This window comes from Vanellus vanellus (assembly GCF_965231255.1).
Source record: "Vanellus vanellus genome assembly, chromosome: 4".
In the NCBI taxonomy this organism is placed as follows: domain Eukaryota; kingdom Metazoa; phylum Chordata; class Aves; order Charadriiformes; family Charadriidae; genus Vanellus; species Vanellus vanellus.
The window spans coordinates 37,683,225-37,703,350 of NC_138909.1; the positions used below are offsets into that span (position 1 = coordinate 37,683,225).

The window sequence follows — 20,126 nt, forward strand, 5'->3', positions numbered from 1 at the left end:
TTTCTGCTGCTCTTGTAGATACCTCGTCTTCACCTATGCAGTAAAGCCAAAGAGTTTCTTAAAACTTCTTAAAGTTCTGTTGCCTTAATAGAACAGTAGTCATATGTTAAAATACAAAGCACCCTTACTTCTGCTCTGCTGCACAGCACACTTGCTATATTTAGCTGTGCTGGGGGGGTCAATTACTTTATGCAATCTCATCACAAGCTATTGCTGGAAAAAAAAAAAGTCTGACTCTGTCACTTGACCTAGGGCAACACGGTAGTCTTTGTCCTTTCTTCAGAACTTCTTCTGCCACGTATGTTAGAAGAATCTGTAACCAAGCAGTGATTTCAGCTGTCCTAGTCCAAAATCAGTGGAGTAAAAAAAAGTCATTTTAGTCTTGTTAAACTAAGCAAAGATGCAAGAACCCTCCCTTTCTGAGAACTGGATTTCTGAGCACATGCTGACAGTTTAGCATGTTCTATGTGTCATTTCACTGGAGTTTTTGGCACAGCAGAAACAATACCAGTTTTGTTTTGTTTAGCCCTTACAATGCTAATTCTTTTATTTAGCCCTTATTAGTACAAGCAAACAAAAATAATCATTGTGATTGGTAGCTACAAAACAATTTGATCTCTGAAATACAAGGTGTGCTAGATCACTATGTTTAATCTTTGCTCCACTTTTCTTTTTATCCAGAAGCCAGATAATACCTGGTTCCTACTTCCAAAACCATAATTTCTTCTTGCTCAAGACTTCCACAGCTGCAAACTGTTTGAGGCTGGGAGAAATGTTCAGAGAAATATCACAGTATGTTTGCTCTGTTCCTTCCATTCTTCCTCTGCGTTGGCCAATACACACCTTGGACGGTGGGGTTAGATAGACCTTTTTGTACGGCCGTGGTTCCAAGTGTGCTTGGTAATAGTAAGGGGGGGGAAAGTCCTAGTAGGAATGACCAATAAAAAAGAACAGAGCAAAAATCTTAAACTTGACCTTAAGGTCTCTCAAGCCTGCGATTACTGAGGTGTAAAGTCAAGGCAACTCTCTATGAAGCAAAAACATTTCCTGAATCGCTTGTCCTAGGGCTTATGGTGAAGGGAAGCTGTTGCTAATGACGGTAAAATGGCAGGATTTTCATTGCTGTATATCTAATCTCAAGGACTTGGCTGCTCAATAAGTACACTTACTTTTTAGAAACTTTTATTATTAGTCACTGAATCTGAGTGGATGGTATGGAAGAGTAGTGTGAATTACAGAGCATGGCTATGGCTGATTGCTCACCTGGAGTTTCGGGCTCAGCACTGACATTGCTTAAGAGGGCAGAGGCATTCTTGTGGGCAGTCTCATGGGTTGCAGAGCCTGGGCACAGAGCAGAAGGTATGATGTTGTAGCCTTTGTGAGCTTTCTAATGTAAAAATGTTTTGATTAGCAACTTCTAATATGGTCCTTATCTGAAGTCTAGACAACTGTCTGTAAGTTTTCAAACAGTTATTTATTACTATTATGAATAGCTAATTGAATAGAAGCCAGTGCTTCAAGTCAGGGCAATCCTTTATCATGTCGTCTTAAAATTACTCTTTGGTGCATCTTTGACAAGACTGTTTCGTGTCTACCTCTCCCAGAGGGCTTCTATCCAGGCTCTGCTTGGCACCTCCACGTGCACCAAAAGCTCCGATTGATGGACTCTGGCCGGAGACTTGGGCAAGCATGGATTTGTTCAGAACTGTATTCAGAGACCGATTCTAAGAAATGTATTGAAGATACGCTGTATAATTTCACTGTAGAAAGTGAAATTATCCTATCCTATTAACTCTCACATTTTAACATTGTTATGCTGTTTACCAAGGTGATGTACTTTAAAAGAACACAACACCCCCCTCCAGCGCACACTTCTTGTTCTATGAGCTTTAGTGAGTGGGGGGGAGAGTGTCTATTTACACTATGCTATTACACATCTTTGGAAGTTTTTGTTTTAAAGAAGACTTTGGTGATTAAATACATAAGACTCTAAACCGCTACTGCTCCATAGGCCCATGCAGATGTAGGAAAGCACAGAAGATTTTCTGAGCACTTCTAAAGGAATAAACGTTCAGGAAGCCTGATTCAGCACCAAAGCCACAAAATTCTTATTCTCACTGATTTTCATTAAGATTTAGATGAAGCCTTTAGTCTTTATTATCATCTTTCATGACATTAAGTGCTGAACTTGGCCTATGTTTGCTCACTTATCATCCACCCAAACGCCCTACAGTTCTCTATAGTAGTTGGCAGACTCATGAGATTATTTTTTTTTTTTATGAGTTTCAGCCAAATGGATAATACGTTGGTTGGTGTTATTGTTATTAGGCATGCTTCTAATTCTGATAGGCAAAGCTACGATATCCTTCACTGGAACATGTAACAGTGGTAACCTAGTAGCTAAGACTTTATCATTAACAAGTAATCTTCTTTTTCAGCATAGCGATGTTCCACTTTTATGGTGGTTAAGAAACTTGTGGGTATTAATTTGGCATGCATATTATTTCTCCTAACTCAAAATACAGAAGATAAAAACTGGGTGAGGAATGCTAAATTGCATTGTTGTGTGTCAGTATCACTTGCTATGCTATTAAAAAAAATAATTGGTAATTCTTTAAAATAAAATTTTAGGTAAAGATTACATTTTTCTTTACGTGAGAGAAAGGGAGACTTTCCGAAGTTCTCTCTTTAAAATTATTTAACAGTGCTAAATAGTTCTAGGCAATAAAAGAAGCAGGAAGGACAGGAGTGCAGGGAAGGGAGCAATGTAAAATATTACTGTCTCCTTTGTATGTGAAAAAGGAAGGGAAGTTGTAGAAACAATTAGGTTTGTGCCTTCTACAAGCCACTAACATTCTTGTATCCCCTTCTTTTTTTCGTTGTGTGTTGGCTGGTTCTGGGATGGATTGTTCCATTGAGGCATTTCAGGAGCTTTCAATAGAAGAAAGATGCACATCCAACAGAAGTTAGTAAAAATATACTCCAGCAGCTCTATGATTGTAATCATACTGGCACCACAAAACAATCCAAGCTGGCCACCTACATCAGCTGTAATAGAAGAAAATAAACATATGTCATCCTAAGCATTTGGTTTAGGCTAGCAAGCAAACAAAACCCTGCCGGGTGCAAGTGTTAAATAAATTCAATATACGTAACCCATCACTTTAAGAAAACAGAATTAATATTCTTAAGAATGTTTATTGGAGAAGACTAATGCGTTTCTTTAAAATTCTAAATAAAGCAAGTACAACACAACACATCCTACTGTGAAACAGATACTTGAAATAATTCCTACTTCTATGCCTTTTAAACTGTTCTCCCCCTTCTCCTCCCCATGTTCTCTGTCTCCCCTCCAAATCCTGTAAACTTCACTATTCTTACAATCCTGTGTGTGATATAGCCATAAACTAATGCCAAACTTAATTCTTATTGTCAGCTGTTGTCAGTACTGCAGGTTCTTTGATGGAATGACAGGTGACAATATCAAAAATGACCATGAGGCAGACATGATTATTACCATTATAATATAAAAAGTATTGCTTTTTTAGAAGCCCACATAGACTATGGCTCAGGAGGGGAAAGAATGAGAAAAAAAAAAAAAAAACCAAAACAACAAAAAAAACCAAACAACCCAGTTTGGTTCATGGGGGCTTTTTTATTTTTAGATTAATTATTAATCAACAATAAATAAATATTAAACATTGACTTACCAAGCAACTCGGATATAGTCAAGGCCTTCTGTTGCTGTGTTATTTTGTAGCTCAGATCATGATATTTAATGTCAATACGCACAAGGTTCTGCCTAATGACAAATACATAACAGTATTACTTGAGACATTCAGGACTGCTCTTCATTTTTACCAATGTTAATCGGCAGGGAGAGTGATGGTGTCTTTTAAAGAACAATCAGATGAGAATTACCAAAGTGAGTTAGATAATTGAAGAAAAAAATAATTTGTCCTAATAACAATTATAACAGGGACTTATCAGAAGAGTAGATCTTTGGGCTATGCTGAAAAAGTAAGTCTAGATCTGTACTGTGAGATAGACCCATACTTTTTAAGAGCGGACGTGTCAATCCTGACCTACAGCAGATACAGTGCTTGGAAGTGTAGTCTACTGCTCTTGTTTATGTGCAACTGCATATTTAATTGTGGGTATTTCAATGAGCATGTTTTGTGCAGAAGAGCCTTTGTCCTACTCGGATGTTTAGTTCTAGCCTCTGCTAATAGCCTCGCTTACCTAATTATATTCTTGCCTGCTGCAAAAGCAGAAGCGTAGGTAAATCTCACTTGGCGCAAGACCTGTGGAATGATTCATTGTGAGTAAAGAGCTCATCTTTATATCGTGTCTACAGAAAGATTCTGCATAACTCCTAAATGGAATAAAAACATAATGCTTGTGGAACAAAATAGACACAAAAACTGATTTCACACATAATGTTTTGATATTTAAGAATAAAAGTAGTGATTATTCTTCAGAAGTGTGAACAGTTACAGACTTTTGGGTTGACAGTGATAATGAGCTCATTAAGAACATTCACTGAAAATAAAATATTTGATACACAAAAGGATCGCTTCTATCTCTTTAGGTCATGATCCTAAAATTCAAGTAACACTGACTAACAAAAATAACTTTATTCTCATGGCTTCTATTAATAAGACTTCCTACCATTGTCATGGAGTTGTTAGCAGAACTGTCCAATAAATATTTAACTTTTCCCCCCTTACATATTCAGAAGTCAATAGATCTCTATGTTTTATAGTTCAGAATATGTACTTGTTAATAAGTGGACAGGATTCCTATTTGTTAAAGCTTGGTAACAGAGGAATGTTCTGCATTTTTACTCACTTAATTGAACAATTACTGGGTTACACATAATGTTTACAGACAATAAAATAATCAACAAAGATAAAATGTCCTCAAAGGATTAATACCTTTTGCATTTAACAACAGGTTTAATTTTCATAATCTTCATTGGGGACAGACTTTTTAACAGGGTCTGTAGTGATAGGTTTTAAACCAAAAAAGGGTAGGTTCACGCTAGATAGAAAGAAGGAATTTTTTACAATGAGGGTTTTAAAACACTGGTGCAGGTTGCCCAGAGAGGTGGTAGATGCCCCATCCCTAGAAATATTTCAAATCAGGTTGGACGGGGCTCTGAGCAACCTGGTCTAGTTGAAGATGTCCCTGCTCATTGCAGGGGATGTTGGACTAGATGACCTTTAAATGTCCCTTCCAACCCAAACTATTCTAGAATACATATAGTTCCTGTTCACGTATAAACATTTGCGGACGACTGGCTTCAAGAGTGAGAAAACTGAAGTCAATGAAACAATTGAATACTCATAGATATTTCATTAGCCAAATTTTCGACAGTGCTTTATAAACATATTTTGATGTTGTGGATAATATGAGTTCATGTAGCACTTGTCTTAATACTTACTTGTACTGCTAACATCTATGTCTGTGAGCAAGAGGTAATTCAGTCTATAACACTATTAAATGGTCTTTGACAACTAGATTGTATCTTTCTAGAAAAAAATCTGGAAATCATTCTGCTTTTTGGACATGTGCTTGTGTTTGCAAGGAAATCTGGCATCAATTTATTATTTTGTGACATTTTTATTATTATTTATTTTGTAATTATTATATTGTAAGACATATTAGGGCTACAAAGATGATTAGGGGATTGAAACCTCTTTCTTATGAGGGAAGGCTGAGGAACTTGGGTCTTTTTAGTCTGGAGAAGAGAAGATTGAGGGGGGGATCTTGTTAATGCTTATAAATACTTAAAGGGAGAGTGCCAGGTGGATGGGAACAGTCTTTTTTTCAGTGGTGCCCAGTGACAGAACAAGAGGTAACAGGCACAAACTTGAACATAGGAAGTTCCATCTTACCATGAGGAGGAACGTCTTTACCTTGAGGGTGGCAGAGCCCTGGCGCAGGCTGCCCAGAGAGGTTGTGGAGTCTCTCACTCTGGAGACAGTCAAAACCCATCTGGACACCGTCCTGTGCAACCTGCTGTAGGTGACCCTGTTCTGGCAGGGGGGTTGGACTAGATGATCTCCAGAGGTCCCTTCCAACCCTGACCATTCTGTGATATGCTCAGTTAAAGCATAAGCATATCTCTTCTGTGAGCTTAAAAGTTTGCAGACTATGTCACAGCGCTACTACCGAGCGACACAGCTCTATGCATAACGTAACTTCTAACACCATTTCCTGGATAAAATATGTAGTCAATACTGTTGAGACATGTTTTCACATAGGTCTCTTTGGGTATAAACTTACTTTCTTTTGCTGTGTAGTGGTTTCAGTGACACAGATAGAACCATGCTAATTTCACTCTTCTGCTTCCTCATGAGAATTAATATTGTACCATATATTTGCTAAATAACTTTTGTAATACAAACAGTATTAGTGAATTCTACTAGCAATAGAAAAGGTTATTAAAACTCGTGACATTATTGCTACAATAAAACCTAGCTCTTCAGTGCTTATGAAGATTCCTTTGGGAATGGGTTGAGAGAAAGGAAGAACAACATTCCATAGCACGTATTTAGGTTGTTCATTGACTTCAGTTGTGAAAGGGTGAAGATTTGTCTTCTCTATTGGATGGATTGCTCACATGGATTGTGGATAGGTTGGATAAACCTGACCTTTCTTTATTCTTATTTGCGAAACTGATTAAAAAACTTTGTTATAAGAGATCAGTGGTAGAAGGTAATTGAGAACATTACTTTTTAATTGTAGTATCTATGTTATGATATCCACAAATCTTAGATGTATCTATATTTTATCAATATGAATCTGTATAAATCTCAACCAATTTTGTCTAAGAGATTAATTTATCTCACAGACAGCATTATTAATACCGCACAAAAGAGTATCTTTTTAAAAGGTCACATTTACATCATACGCTCTCTTAGCACACTTAGAAGTAATTGATCATCTCTTTATTAGACAAGATGTTAAGAAAGATTACCTAATGTATTCTGGGCTTTTCTTCAGTTTTGCAGAAAAGTATTTTATGGCTTTTTCTCCTCCAAAACTTGAATAGGTGACAGTGGTAGGATAATCGGTTTCTTCACATGGGGTAGGGCAAGTGGAATTGTGTGTTCCTAGTGTACATAGTCCTTTTATCTCTATATCATCTGAAATTTCAGGAGAAAGAATTTGCATAATGTTTCTAAAAAAAGCATATGTTTTTAAGACCATGCTCATGAAAGTGGGGAGAAACAGAAAGAAATCATTATAGAAATCTGGGGAAGCTGGACAAAATTCACGTAGAAGAAAAATAGTAAGGCATAAATACTTCTTGAAGTATAAACCATAACCCAAAGCAATCTGGTGCTCTGAAACGAGTACCATGATCTCTTGCTTGTGATGCTCTATTTGCCCTGGTGTGGTGGCGGCTGTTGTGTCTGTTCCCTCTGCGTGTGGGCTTCTCGCTCTTGCAAACCGCAGGGGAGGAGATAACTCAGCCTATTAGTTGATGATTTGAGACACTCTCCAGGGATGCTAGAGTTGTGGATTTCATTCTGGTCAGTCGGCCTCCAGAGATCCTAAAATGCTCTTACCAACAGTAGGTTCCACAGATACTGGATCACTGTGCTGTCGTTTCAGATTCTGTTATCAGGTGTTTAGCATCTCCTGCACTGTAAAAGGAGACTTAGCACTTAACTTGGGGTCCTGGGGACCAGACACATACAAGCCAGGCATTGTACGTGGTTCACCAGGTACAGAACTGTGATGCCGGTTCCTTCTGGGGTCCAGCTCTGAATCCTGTCCACCCTTGATAGGACTTAGGGGTCATTTTTATTTACTGGTTAGTGGCTTCTTTGAAATTTGATCACAGAATATCCATTAAGTAAAATAATATTTGCATTTTCTCCATGACAGGCTATCAGAGATCATGATTATCTAAGAATGTGAACTTAGTGGAATCTGTTTCAAAAAAGGCACTGGAAAGAGAAATAGTTATTGTTCATAGTAGTAGTTATTCCCTGAATGTTGCACACACCTAATCATAGCAGACATAAACCCCCGCACAGGCACCCCAAAACTTAATCTAGTTGGTATCTTAATCTTCCATTCCTTTCGAAAGGGAGAGTCATGTTACATAGCAGAATCCAAGACAATTAAAAAGGCTTTTTAAAGTCCATGAGAAGTTACTTCCCAGGTTACCATTTGCAATATTTTCCAAAAAGTCTGTTATAGTGACTTACAAATTTCATATCTATTGCGTGCATATTATTTGCTTATGGAAATAAATTGAATTTGGAGCATTTTGACAACATATAATCCATTTTACTTTTGAAAAGATAAAACCTTAAAGTCCAGTGATTTTGAATTATATTATCTATCGGTTAGCAAACCTGTAATTACTGTGCCGTTCTCTTTTCTGTCACAAACAGAAAGAATACAACCTTGGAGCTAGAAGGATGAGACCATAAAGAAGCAAAAATGCAAGCCAGAGGCTTGATAACTGAAAACAGATTAATTGAACATTCTCCCATTTTGAACCATTTCTGATTACTAAAATGAATTCTTATGTTTTTTTAATTGGCATCTATTTAATGGTCTGTCTGTTTTCAGAATGTTAAATGAACTAGGATGTACTCCATTTCAATACTACTTTCAGTACTTTTTTTAATTGATGGATGTTGTCTACTATTTGGAATTGGCTTAGAAATTATGAATATGAAGTTATTACTTACAGACTGCAGGATAAACACAATTGTAAAACTTCAGCAAATCACATTCTGTTCCATTTCCTTAAAAATAAACAAAAAACTTTAGGAACTTCAATTAACAATCTAAACCATAGCTCTGTTTGTACTAAACTGAAATGCAACGTCATCAAAGCCTGCTCACTACTTCATGTTTATTATTATCACGGAATCACAGAGTTTTCAGAGTTGGAAGGGACCTCTAGAGATCATCTAGTCCAACTCCCCTGCTAAAGCAGGATTGTCTAGAGCACATTACTCAGGACTGCATCCAGGCGGGTCTTGAAAATCTCCAGAGAAGGGGACTCCACAGCCTCCCTGGGCAGCCTGTGCCAGTGCTCTGTCACCCTCACCGTAAAGAAGTTTTTCCGTGTATTTGAACAGAAATTCCTGTGTTCTAACTTGTGCCCGTTATTATACAACTGAGAAAACAATTCAGTTGGGCACAGTGCAGTTACCAACACCAAAAGGGGTATATCGTAGAAAGAGATAACAGACCAAGCTGGGAGGCTCGCTGTTGGAGCGAATATCTTTATTACGTGTACCAGTCAGAACTGCCTTTAAGCTTGTGGCTCGCTCTTTGTGTTAGCTTGCTACGGCCAGGAATTTCTGGTTTTGCTAGTGGAAATGGAAAAAAAAAAAAAACAAACAAAAAAAACCCAACAAAGTAGGTGGATGGGTTATATGATTACACCCCACATTTTTCAGCAAAAGTTTTGAGCTTCCTGCAAGAGTTACTCAGAGACCTGAGGGGTAAGATAGCACCCTGAGCTAGTAGGCCTCGGTTTCATCCCAATTTATTTCCTTGCATGGAAATATTACTAAGCCTTTTAGCACATAGTTGAAGGTATTGCCCTCCTTTATCTAATTGCCAGTGGATGAAGCACTCACCCTGGCTATGGGAGACCTAGACTTAATTTCCATCTCAAACCCCTTCCGCAAGAGTTTCCAGGAGATTGCCAACCTCCTTTGCAAGAGATTGTCAAACAAACAAGCTGGAGACTACTCAATGGGTCTCTCTTAGTGAAAACATTCTACCTTGCTTGGGGATATTTAAAAATACATTGAGTCAGAAAGTGCAGGCATGACAGTGACTTTCTTGCCCACTATTTGTGAAAAAAAGAAGTGTGAGAGCAAATCTTTGGGTTCTAGCTCTCGCATCAGAGAGAGGTGACAGTGTTATTACTTGTAGTGCTGAAAAGTTGGGAGGGATGAGAGTGGCCAGGGCTCAGAGTTACTTCTTTACATTTCTAGTATGATGAAGATGCCTGGATTCTCGAGGGGAGTATTACAGCATACACCTGTACTCAGCATTGGAGGCTCATTAGATGGCACCATGCAGCCTTTTGGCTTTTGCAGAGCCCTCTTCCGGTGCCAAACTATTTCTATGGTTCATGTGGGGGAGCTCGGTTTCTGTCTTCAGGCAATCAGTTCTGCTGTGGCTGCTAAACGCCTGCAAAGTAGGTTTTCGCAGTACATGTGAAAATCTATGACTCTTTATGGATTTAGTTCCAGATCTTTAGGACATCAGGTTGAAGACTACAGGCTCATCTCACAGCCCTGAGGCATAATCTTTTCTTTCAAGTTTTTTGCTTTGTATTCGAAGAGTAGCTATTGACCAGATGTTAGGTATAGAGCTGACCAAATATGTTGCTTTCTTTTCTCTGAATTAAAAAACAAACCTCCCAATGTACATAATTTTAGTTAATCCCAGCTGTAGATATCCCTTAGGCATGTGCCCCATTGCTGTTCAATGAACAAGTGTTCAATAACATCCTAGCAAGATGATCCTTAAATACAGTGCATGGTATTATGATGTTCCTGAGCAATACCTGGAAGAATGAATGGCAAACAGCCACACCAGTCCTGTATGTACCGGGCTTTGCATTCCTGCAAGCATCCGTTAGTGCTATAAATCTTGTGGTACTGAAGCTTTATATCAGGCTTGCACTCTCCCCATGGGTATTCTTGGATAATTGACTGTAGGATAATAATAACAGAAGATATATAATTCTTTCACTCTGTTTTAAATTTGGCCATTATATTCTCACATTTTAAAGTGCTAAATGAAGTCTGTTGAAGACATAACCAGCAACATTGTGATTTAATTGGAGGCAACTACAGTGTGTGCTTTGGGGATTATAAAATCATCTCCTCTCTCTTGCAGCAAGAGTAGGACCTGACCAGACAGCCTAGCACAGAAGGGTAGTCCACTCCACTTGGACTCCGCTAGGAATCTCACACAACGTTAATAGTAACAGAATGTGTTGATGGAGAACTGCTGAGGTGTCCTTGTATCGTTGTATGTCAGTGAGACTGTAAGATGTTAGAAAGGGAAGGTTGACTTCAGTAAAAAAGACTGCAAAGAACAATGAGATATCCCCCATGTCCCCGTTCCCCCCCCCCCCAAAAAAAAAAAGAAGGGCATTAATATTGTTTATATTGTTTGTCTCTGGAGGAAACGTTATTTTTAAAATTCATTTCAGCCTGATAAATTATTTAACTTCCAAAATGGCTAGTTCATTGTCACGCTTCAGAAGAGCGTTAGAGACTGTAAAGACCAGTACTTCTGCTTGGTTGACAAAGTCCTTACCTTCAGCTGGCGGATTGCGACCTGTGCATGTGTGCCGACTGGTGTTAACAGACCTAAACCATCAAAGCGTGGAAGCTCTTTGGGTGAATGGATGACAAAAGTTATACCAGCATCAGTATAACCAAGGGCAGGTTCATCAGTGAATTTTTCCTGATACAAAAAGAATAATTTAAAATAGTTTTGGCTTTGCTTACCCTCTGAAGCTTTATCCATATTAAAAATGCCGCTACGCTTTTTTGTTTGGTCTTGAAGCTCTAGTTACATTTTTGGCAATTTACACAAAAGTATAGAAGCAAACTGACTTGAATTTATTTTGTTTATTACCTCTGTGGGTTTCCTTCCAGCTACTATAAATTTTCCAGGTTTTTATTCCTTGTCATCTCCCAGTTTCAGAAGCAAGAAGGCACAGATGAAACTTTACTCATAACTTGGGTATTCCTTACTTTTACTTGGAACTACCCATCACATCTCAGCAAATTTCCATTCCTGTCTCCAGAACCTGTAACTCCTCTCTCAGGCATTTATCACTCCAAGTTTTAGGGTTTTTTCCCTGATCTCACGAGGTGATACCCCCCGAGTTTTCTGGGTTTTGTTGGTCAAAGACAATTCTAATAAGTTCAGACGCTACTTACAGTGCAAAAAACCAGATCTTAGGTGGCATTGAGCGCTTACAGCTGCTGCAACTAAGATTCAGTACTACTTAGAAATTGGTGCCATATGACCTTCCCTACTGTGCCTTTTATTAAAACAAATTTATTTTATTCTGAAGTGCTTGCATAAAATTAAATTACTGCTCTGATGTGTTTCAATCGTAGGTGAACTGTGTATATATACATATATACGCTCACTCTCAATTTTCAGAACAATTTAGCTGGGGACAGAGTCAATAAATAATTCTGAATCTTAAAATCTATATTAGATCTTTCCTTTAAAATACCCTCCCACTCAGAAATAGTCTTGACACAGAATTTTGTGTGTGAAATTCTGAAGGTCTGTGTAAAACCAACCCAACAAAAAAACAACCCCCAAACGAAACACCTCTGCTCATCTGTAAGTTACTACATGATTCATCATTTATAATCATCAGGATGGCTGTACCTGTTGGACATCAAAAAGTAAATGTAAGCCTCTTCCAGACAAACTCACTCTTCTCGCTGGAAGATCATTGTGGTTAAAAGTAAAGCAGTTTCCATATTCAGTGAAAACATGTTCAAAATCCTTCAATAAAGGAAAACAGGCAAGAAAGATCACTTGAAGTTTCATTAGTGAGTCACAATGCAAGAGGTGGACTACTGTTTTGAATTGTTGGGTTTTTTTCCCCCAAGGACAGGGCTAAATATTACAATTGGAAAAGTGGTAATTGATGAAAATATTCAGAAGGATTTCATCCCTTTCTATAAAAAATTAAGTTTAAAGGAGAAAATTCACATTGGTTATTAATACCTATTAGCTGCTCAGAATCATTTAATGAGGTCTTGTTTTTCTATACCTGTTGCATTCTGCAGAAAATTCAAAACCACCTTGTTTATTTTTTCTTAGTAGATATTTAATGAAGACTGTTTCAAAACTAAATGTCATGTTACGTATGAAAGTACAAAATTTGCATTTTTTCCCAAAGCTACCTCATCATCTAACGGAAAACATTTGCTAATATGACTGCGTCTCATTGCTTTAGCTTTAATTATTAGCACTAGTGTGTCTCTCAGTTAAGACAACTCCCCAATGCCTAATTTTAGAAGCTAAAGCATATCTAAAGGTTAGATCAATCTGAAAGAATATAGGCCTTTTCTGTTTATGTTTTTTATGTTTGAGTTGAGAATTGCTCTATGGGGGAATCAACGTAAGAATGGGACGATCATATTCTGCTGCTGCTGTCTGAAATTCCCAAAGATGGGCTATTTTAATCTCATAATTTAAAATTCGTGTGGGTTCTGCCTATAGCTACCCCGGCTGTCTGTATTCTTGACCTCAAGAACAAAACTGCGCAATCCTGTCATGCAAAACGCTCCATTCCAACTGACCCTCATTATAGGCCGTTTATGCAAAAGGTTGTTAGATACAGCCCGGAGGCATGACAGCTTCCAAAGGCTGCTATCTATGCAGAAGCGGCACTAGGCAGGGAACAATTTAGGCTGAAATCCCATTTTACAGCTCAGGGAGTCCAGCAGGCTGTCTGCAGTCAGTGGGAGGATCGGGGTCCTCAGGGTGATTTAGAGCGGGACTTTTTTTCTCCATTGGCTGACTGTAAAGGGAAAAGAGGGGGAGTAGCTGGCAGAACTAGGTGTCTCAAGTTGCGTGGTAAGAATAAATCCTCTTCCCCTCCATGCTACTCTTCTAGTAAAATAAACATATTTACCTGTGGGTAACATGGCTTTCCAAAAAATTCACATTCCAGCAATGTGCTGCTGTTCAGATAAAACCCATTTTTCCTTGTAAACTCTTTGATGCTGAAGTTCTGGTTCCCAAGAAGGAAATCGTTTAGCTCTTGAGAATATTTATCTTCCATAGCGAATTTTTGGAGAACTCCAGACACAATGTTCCAAATTAAAAAAATTATTCTGAGGTTGCTTACTGCGTGAGCTTGAAACCTGTCAGTGGGAAGGAGAAAGAATTGCTCGGAGTTCTGCAGTTATAGGACTGATCTCAAGGCTGCTCTTGCCAAATCTCTGACACCATTTGTTGCCTGCTTACAAACTATAAGTGATTCTCGCTCACTGCATTGCGCTTTGATCTCTACAACATGAATAAACAGCATACTCATCATTTCTAGGATTTCCCATACCTGCAAACAGAAAATGGACACCTTCCCAGGGCTGTTCTGGTTGGTCGTATTAGAAATGTTTCTATTGTGTGTATTTGTTTATAAAAAAAAAAAAGGGGGAGGGGGGGGGGAGCAGATTAGCCTTCTGCATAAGCCAATAACCAGATTTGTAGAACTGATGACAGCTGAACAATTGCATTTATATGTGGGAGAGTAGCTGGGAGGAGCTGCTCCTTTCAAAAAAGCTGCCTTCCATCATTTAGAAAATTGATTTCTAAGTGAGTTTTCAGTCATCTCATGCACTTGCTTTACTCAGGCACTACACCCCAGCGTAGAGACAGTGCCTCTGCCTGAGCTCTGTGGCTGGTAACACAGTGGTATAAACCAAGGGTGATCCTTACTCTTAGAATCCAGTTGAAAATCTCAAGCACGCTGGTGCTGGGCATGCTTTCCCGATGTACGGCATTGAAGTCCTTGAAGTAAAGTAAGGGTTCACAGAACATTTAGAAGTTTGAAAAGAGAATAAAACCAAATGAAAGTGCAATACCATGTTCTTTAGAATTGCCTTTTTATGTAATCCTATTTTTAAAAACGTATCGGTGTATTTGTTTAATAGATCTTAATGCCTAAACTTAAGGAAGATTGGTAGGAACAGCTCCTCACAACTGAATTTGAGTCAGAAAATAAAGACAAGGGTAGATCTGTGCCTCTGTGTCCTGCCAATAAAAAAACTAGTTACCAAAAACAGGAGGGAAGGATAAGCACAGCATGAACAACAGATGGATGCAGCAGCAAACTGTCACTTAGGCGGGCAACAGCCATGCTCAGTAGCTACTTACTGACAATGTTCTGCCGCTATAGTTACAAGGAGTGAGAGATTTTTACAATACACAGCCCACTGTAATCAAGAGGGACTTCTATATGTAGTGTGTGTTGTGCAGTGTAACCCGGGATGGCTTTCTGCAGGGCCATGGGAATAGGCATAGTGAGGCAGAACAGCTCCACGTATTTGAGACTTGTGCTTCTGGCTGATTCTGCCAGCAAAACGTAGAAGATAAGAAAATTTACAATTCTTGAGGAAAAAATCACAGGTAAACATTCTGTATTTCTAAAACTGTTCCTAAATGACATATTTGCTTTAAAAATCAGGCTATAGGTTTATTACATTATTTCCAAAGCGACTGCATCTGAGTCTTAGCCATTATCTTCAAATGTAGAAATCTGGAGTGAAGTTCGTGCTTGGATACACGACTTCCAAGCAAACCAACTGCGTCCCTCCTGCAAATCCCACTGACATCAGCCAGAACTGTGAAGGCTGAGCACCTCTGAAAAAGTATCTGCTTTGCCTAAATTTCTACATTTGTATGAGATTTCTATTTGAATCTCTCTATTTGCGAATCTTGTCTTTTATTTTTAACTTGGATGTGACTGATGACTGTCCCTTAGCTGCACCGTAGAAGCAACACTCAGACATAGAAGAATACCACCAGAGAGGTTTCTCTACTCCAACTTACATTTGGAAACTTAAAAATCTGTAGTGCAATTATTCATCTGAAGGAGGGGGAAGATGAAAAAAACAACCTCACTTTCTTGATTCCCCTATTATTTCTCTTCATTTAAATCTCATGGTGGTATGAAAGACATGCCCCTCAGAGCCATATTTTCCTTGTTTTATGTGTTGTTTTTTTTTTCAAGAGAGTTGTGGAATCTGACTGGTTTATATTATTCAGGTAAAGAGGTGTTGCCTCTCAAGGGTGAACAACAAGCATAACTTTTACCTGTTCAAGTTGCAAAAAGTCACAGCAGGAAATTTGACATTTTCCACATACTGCACCACCACTGTAGTTGTGGTTGGCCAACTGAAGTAGTATATGAAGCGGCTGCAGATTTGCCAAATGACGATGGCAAGGCAGCCTGCCACCACTAACAGCCACAGCACTTTGCGAGTCTTGCTCCGCGTTTGGACAATATTATGCACTCCATGAAACGAAGTGGATGAGGCAAACTCCTTATGGTACTTCCTTCTGTCTTCCAAATGTGGCAGCAGTTTCTTTATCAAGTACGATCGTATCTTTTCCAATATTCCTTAGTAGTGAACAAAGTGAAAACACTTTAGTTTTAAATTAGCATTTAAATGGCACTTAAGAAAGGAAACCATGTAATTATGATACCGGAAAGCAATTGTAAAATTTCTCTTTAATTGTAAATTCTCTCTTAAACTAGTGAACTTGCTTCTGAGGATGGTCTAGAGCTCTGGGAGCGTTGTGGGGGCAGAGATTAGCTCAGTGCTACCTGAGAACAGACTATACCTGGCAATATTTTAAGCACACAAATTTTTAAGCACATTAACACTAAAGAAGAGTTCGACTTCTGTGGAAAAGATTGGGTTTTGACATACCTCAGTAATCTAAACCAGCAGGTTGCTGTGCACCTACTGTAAAAAGCTAAGCATCTTATTCTTACAGTAACATTCCATTAAAGGCCTGGTCCTTCATGCTGGCAATAAGGTAAAAAGAGAATGATGCGGAATGATATGAAAGGGAATTTCACACTTTCATTATTAAAAGTTTCTGGATAAATCTTGAAAAGCTACAGGTTCAAAAGGATATCTACTCTCTTTTCTTTAGGTTTGTACTAGCCTGATTCTATAACTTTGAAACAGGAGTGGTTTTAGTTTTCATTTTCCTCGTGGTTTCTGCAAACTGATGTTAAAAAAAAAAAGTCAACATTTTAAATTCTAAGGTCAAGAGCTATAACAGTAATGAATATAATCAATACCTGGAAATGCAGTAATTTTCTCATGCTTTTTGCTGAATGTTCTTTTGAGCATAGATTTGAACAGAATGTTCTCTCTCAAAACATCCAAATGAGGGAAACCTAATAAGACCTTTCCTGTATCTAGACATAAATGGACCAGTCTCTTTACAAAGTGCTTCGTTTACAGATTGTTATCCGCTACTTTATTCTATCATTAAGGAAGTCCAGAAGAACAGTAAATCAAAGAGAGTTTATGAGACAATAATAATTAGGATCTGAAAATGCATTATTTAGATCAGCGTTTAACAACAATTAAATGCTTCCTTAATTCCATTTTTAACCGAAAAATAGACTTAGTAGTGTGATGTGTTGTAGAAAGAGAATATACCCTTCATAAGGCTGATTTACTTGATGCTATTGCAGTTGGGCAAAGGAACAAGGGACATAAGGGTCATCTGCCAAAGCTATGGTGACCACATCAGCACCCTGGGATGTTGCTTTGGTCTCCACACAGTCTCTGGACTGCGCTAATGAAATCCCCGGTAGTGCTGGATTTCAGAATGTTTCTGAAGGGAAAGAATTTTCTTCATATTGTTCTTTAAAGATCTATTTAAGAACTTTGATCAATATTGGTATAATTTACTGCGACCCCTTTTTATCATCAAATGGGTTTCTGCTGGAAAACCGTTCAAAAGTTTGTCCTAGCTCTAGTGGCTATTTGATCTCCTTGCGAAACTGTTCAGCCATGTGTGCTTTTCTACATCGTGCTGGAATTGAGTGCATATGTGGCTTTGCTGCATTTGAGATAGGCGGCATTTGTACGTTCCTCTCTCACCAGAGCACATGCAGTGAGACAAGGACTTCCCGTGTTCCCTGAATAACAGCGGAACAAAGTACATTCCTGGCTTGCGTCTGCATCTGCTGCTCATAGACTCCGACAAGAGACCACAAGCAGGTCAGACCCTTTTCTCCAGGGAACGCACTGTATGTGTTTGTTCTTCCTATACGCACTGTGCTGGGTAAGAGAATTGACGGCATATCCCCACTTAAAAGTCCATTGCCATCAAACCCCCCTGGTTAGCTTAATCAGCAGAAGCGCAACTTAGAATCTATGCAAATAAGTAACTAAACTGTATCTCGGCTCTTGTTCATAGCTACTACAGTAGTAGTACATGATGTTTTATCTCATTGTGAAAGTTTTGCTGTTAATACATAAGATTATCTAATATCATACTGCTGTTTTCATTGCTGTCTTTCACCAGATGAATTGACACCATTAGATGAGCATCTTTAAGAACCCTTACTCCTATATTTAATTAGAAAGTGATCTAATTAAAAAAAAAATAACTACATAGGGTCAAGTGGTTAATTTCTAATATGAAATTTCTCACACAGTGGATTGGAAAATAGTATGAAATGTGTAAGTCGGGACTAGCCATTTATTTTGGCATTTGAACTATTTATGAGGAAGAGGTACATTCTGGTGATACCTAATTAGTAATAGAATAGTTATTCCAGATCTGAGTTAATGAAGAGTAACATAATACATCAAAATAATGTCAGTGAGTGCGAGATTATAAGTTATTAACCTTTCATCCTATTCTCTGTAAAACTTAGGCAGTGCATATCTGGGCTAAGGTTGTATAACCAGCATAGCTGAAACAGCTGTGAGTGAGTTAGAGTATGCAAGCTGCTGCTAGACAGACAGTAAGGTCTTGCAAGACCTCAGACAGACATCAGACCGTAGACGTATGAGACAATAAGATCTTGAGAGCACCATGTTCTTTTAATAGCAACACAAAGTACATTTAATGTAGGCATTACAACAAAATATTTTTGTTAAAGATATGAATAAAAACAATATACAAGATCCAATGATTAATGGATGGATAAGTAAAAAAACAAGGAGGTAACTAAATGAGAGGAATCCAGATCCAGCAGCAAAGCACAGGTTTGGAGCCAAATATAGAACATTCAGCTAAGAACTCCTAAGGTGGCTCATACATTCAGGATGAGCTGCAGATGCTTTGCCGCAGGAAACACTGATTACTGGAGAAGCCCCAAGAACCATCATAGTTAGTCAGATAAATCTGATTTTCCAGTCGATGTCGTTAAAGGAGAAATTACTTCCCTCCATATATAACAAGGGATATGTGGCCAGGAACATACTGTTACAAGCTTATATAAAAACCTCAGAAATTCACAGTATCTTTAATGTTAACACTGTAAGTTGAATTTAAATGTGGGGTTGTTTTTTAACTTCAGTCAGCAGGTAACTGCTCACAATCTATAGCTACTTATACAGGAAACTGATAGATAATAAGCTCTTAGATCAAGTGGAGAAAGAGATGGTAACAAGACCTAGAAGGAAGAACTGGAAGCTAAGCTCTCGCATAGCAGAAATATGGGACAACATTTTGATTTTTGCATTCCTCATATTTAATTGTGATTGGATTTTCATTAATGAACATATGGCTTTTGAAATAATGAAATGAAATAATGAAATAATGGCTTTTTAAAAGATAGCTCAGCTTTAGCCAGAGCTCTTAACTGGAAGGTGTTATTTTAGGGAGGTTATATGTGGCCCCTGTGCAAGGATTAGCTCGTCTAGATAGATTTGTGATTTCCTTGTTGCCTTAATCTAAAAATCATTAAAGTATGGTATCATTCAGAGAAGTAATTGCTGAGTTAAAACTGTTTTAGCTTTATTCTAAATGTGTAAAGGACCAGTAGCTAGAGACTTTTCCTCACTTCTTAAGTCTACAATTATTTTTTTCTACAAGCTTTTTGCATCTCTCCCTCCTTCTCTGTGTCTTGAAAATGTACACTATTGCTATTTTGGGGCAAGTTTACAAGAGAAAGGAGACAAACTTTCTCATTTTGGTTGTCAATCCTGAAAAAAGCTACCAAAAGGTAACTAAAACTCTCAGTAAAGCACTCTAATATGTCTGGTCACATACCTTTAGCATCCGATTGAATGAATTTCCCAAGCTGGTCCATGAGGCTGTGCTTATTTCAGTGAGGAAGGAATGGATAAGTAAGCTGCCTTATCACTGTGATCATTGCTAGGTAATGGCTTTTATAGAAAACTAAATGGGAGGTGATACTCGATGACACATAACACTGGGCAATTTACCTGCCAAGGTTGCTATGTTTCACCTTTAAATAACATGGTCTGCAAAGTAAAAGAGAAGATTAGTTTTATGACAGGATCAGATGTACGTATTTATATCTATTTCAAGTATATATTATACTAATAATAGAAAAAGTGCAGGCTTGTCTT

General features: G+C 38.1%; 1 protein-coding gene across 1 annotated transcript; it reads right to left on the reverse strand.

Moving 5' to 3' along the window:
- Positions 1-2,848: 2,848 nt before the first annotated feature.
- Positions 2,849-19,843, reverse strand: ASIC5 (acid sensing ion channel subunit family member 5; the record flags this gene model as incomplete). The annotated part of the gene is made up of 10 exons (XM_082482999.1): positions 2,849-3,048; positions 3,711-3,802; positions 6,986-7,154; positions 8,721-8,777; positions 10,565-10,712; positions 11,326-11,475; positions 12,424-12,543; positions 13,682-13,913; positions 15,865-16,171; positions 19,804-19,843. 10 exons carry the CDS (start codon positions 19,841-19,843, stop codon positions 2,849-2,851), a joined length of 1,515 nt encoding a protein of 504 aa, XP_082339125.1.
- Positions 19,844-20,126: the final 283 nt, after the last annotated feature.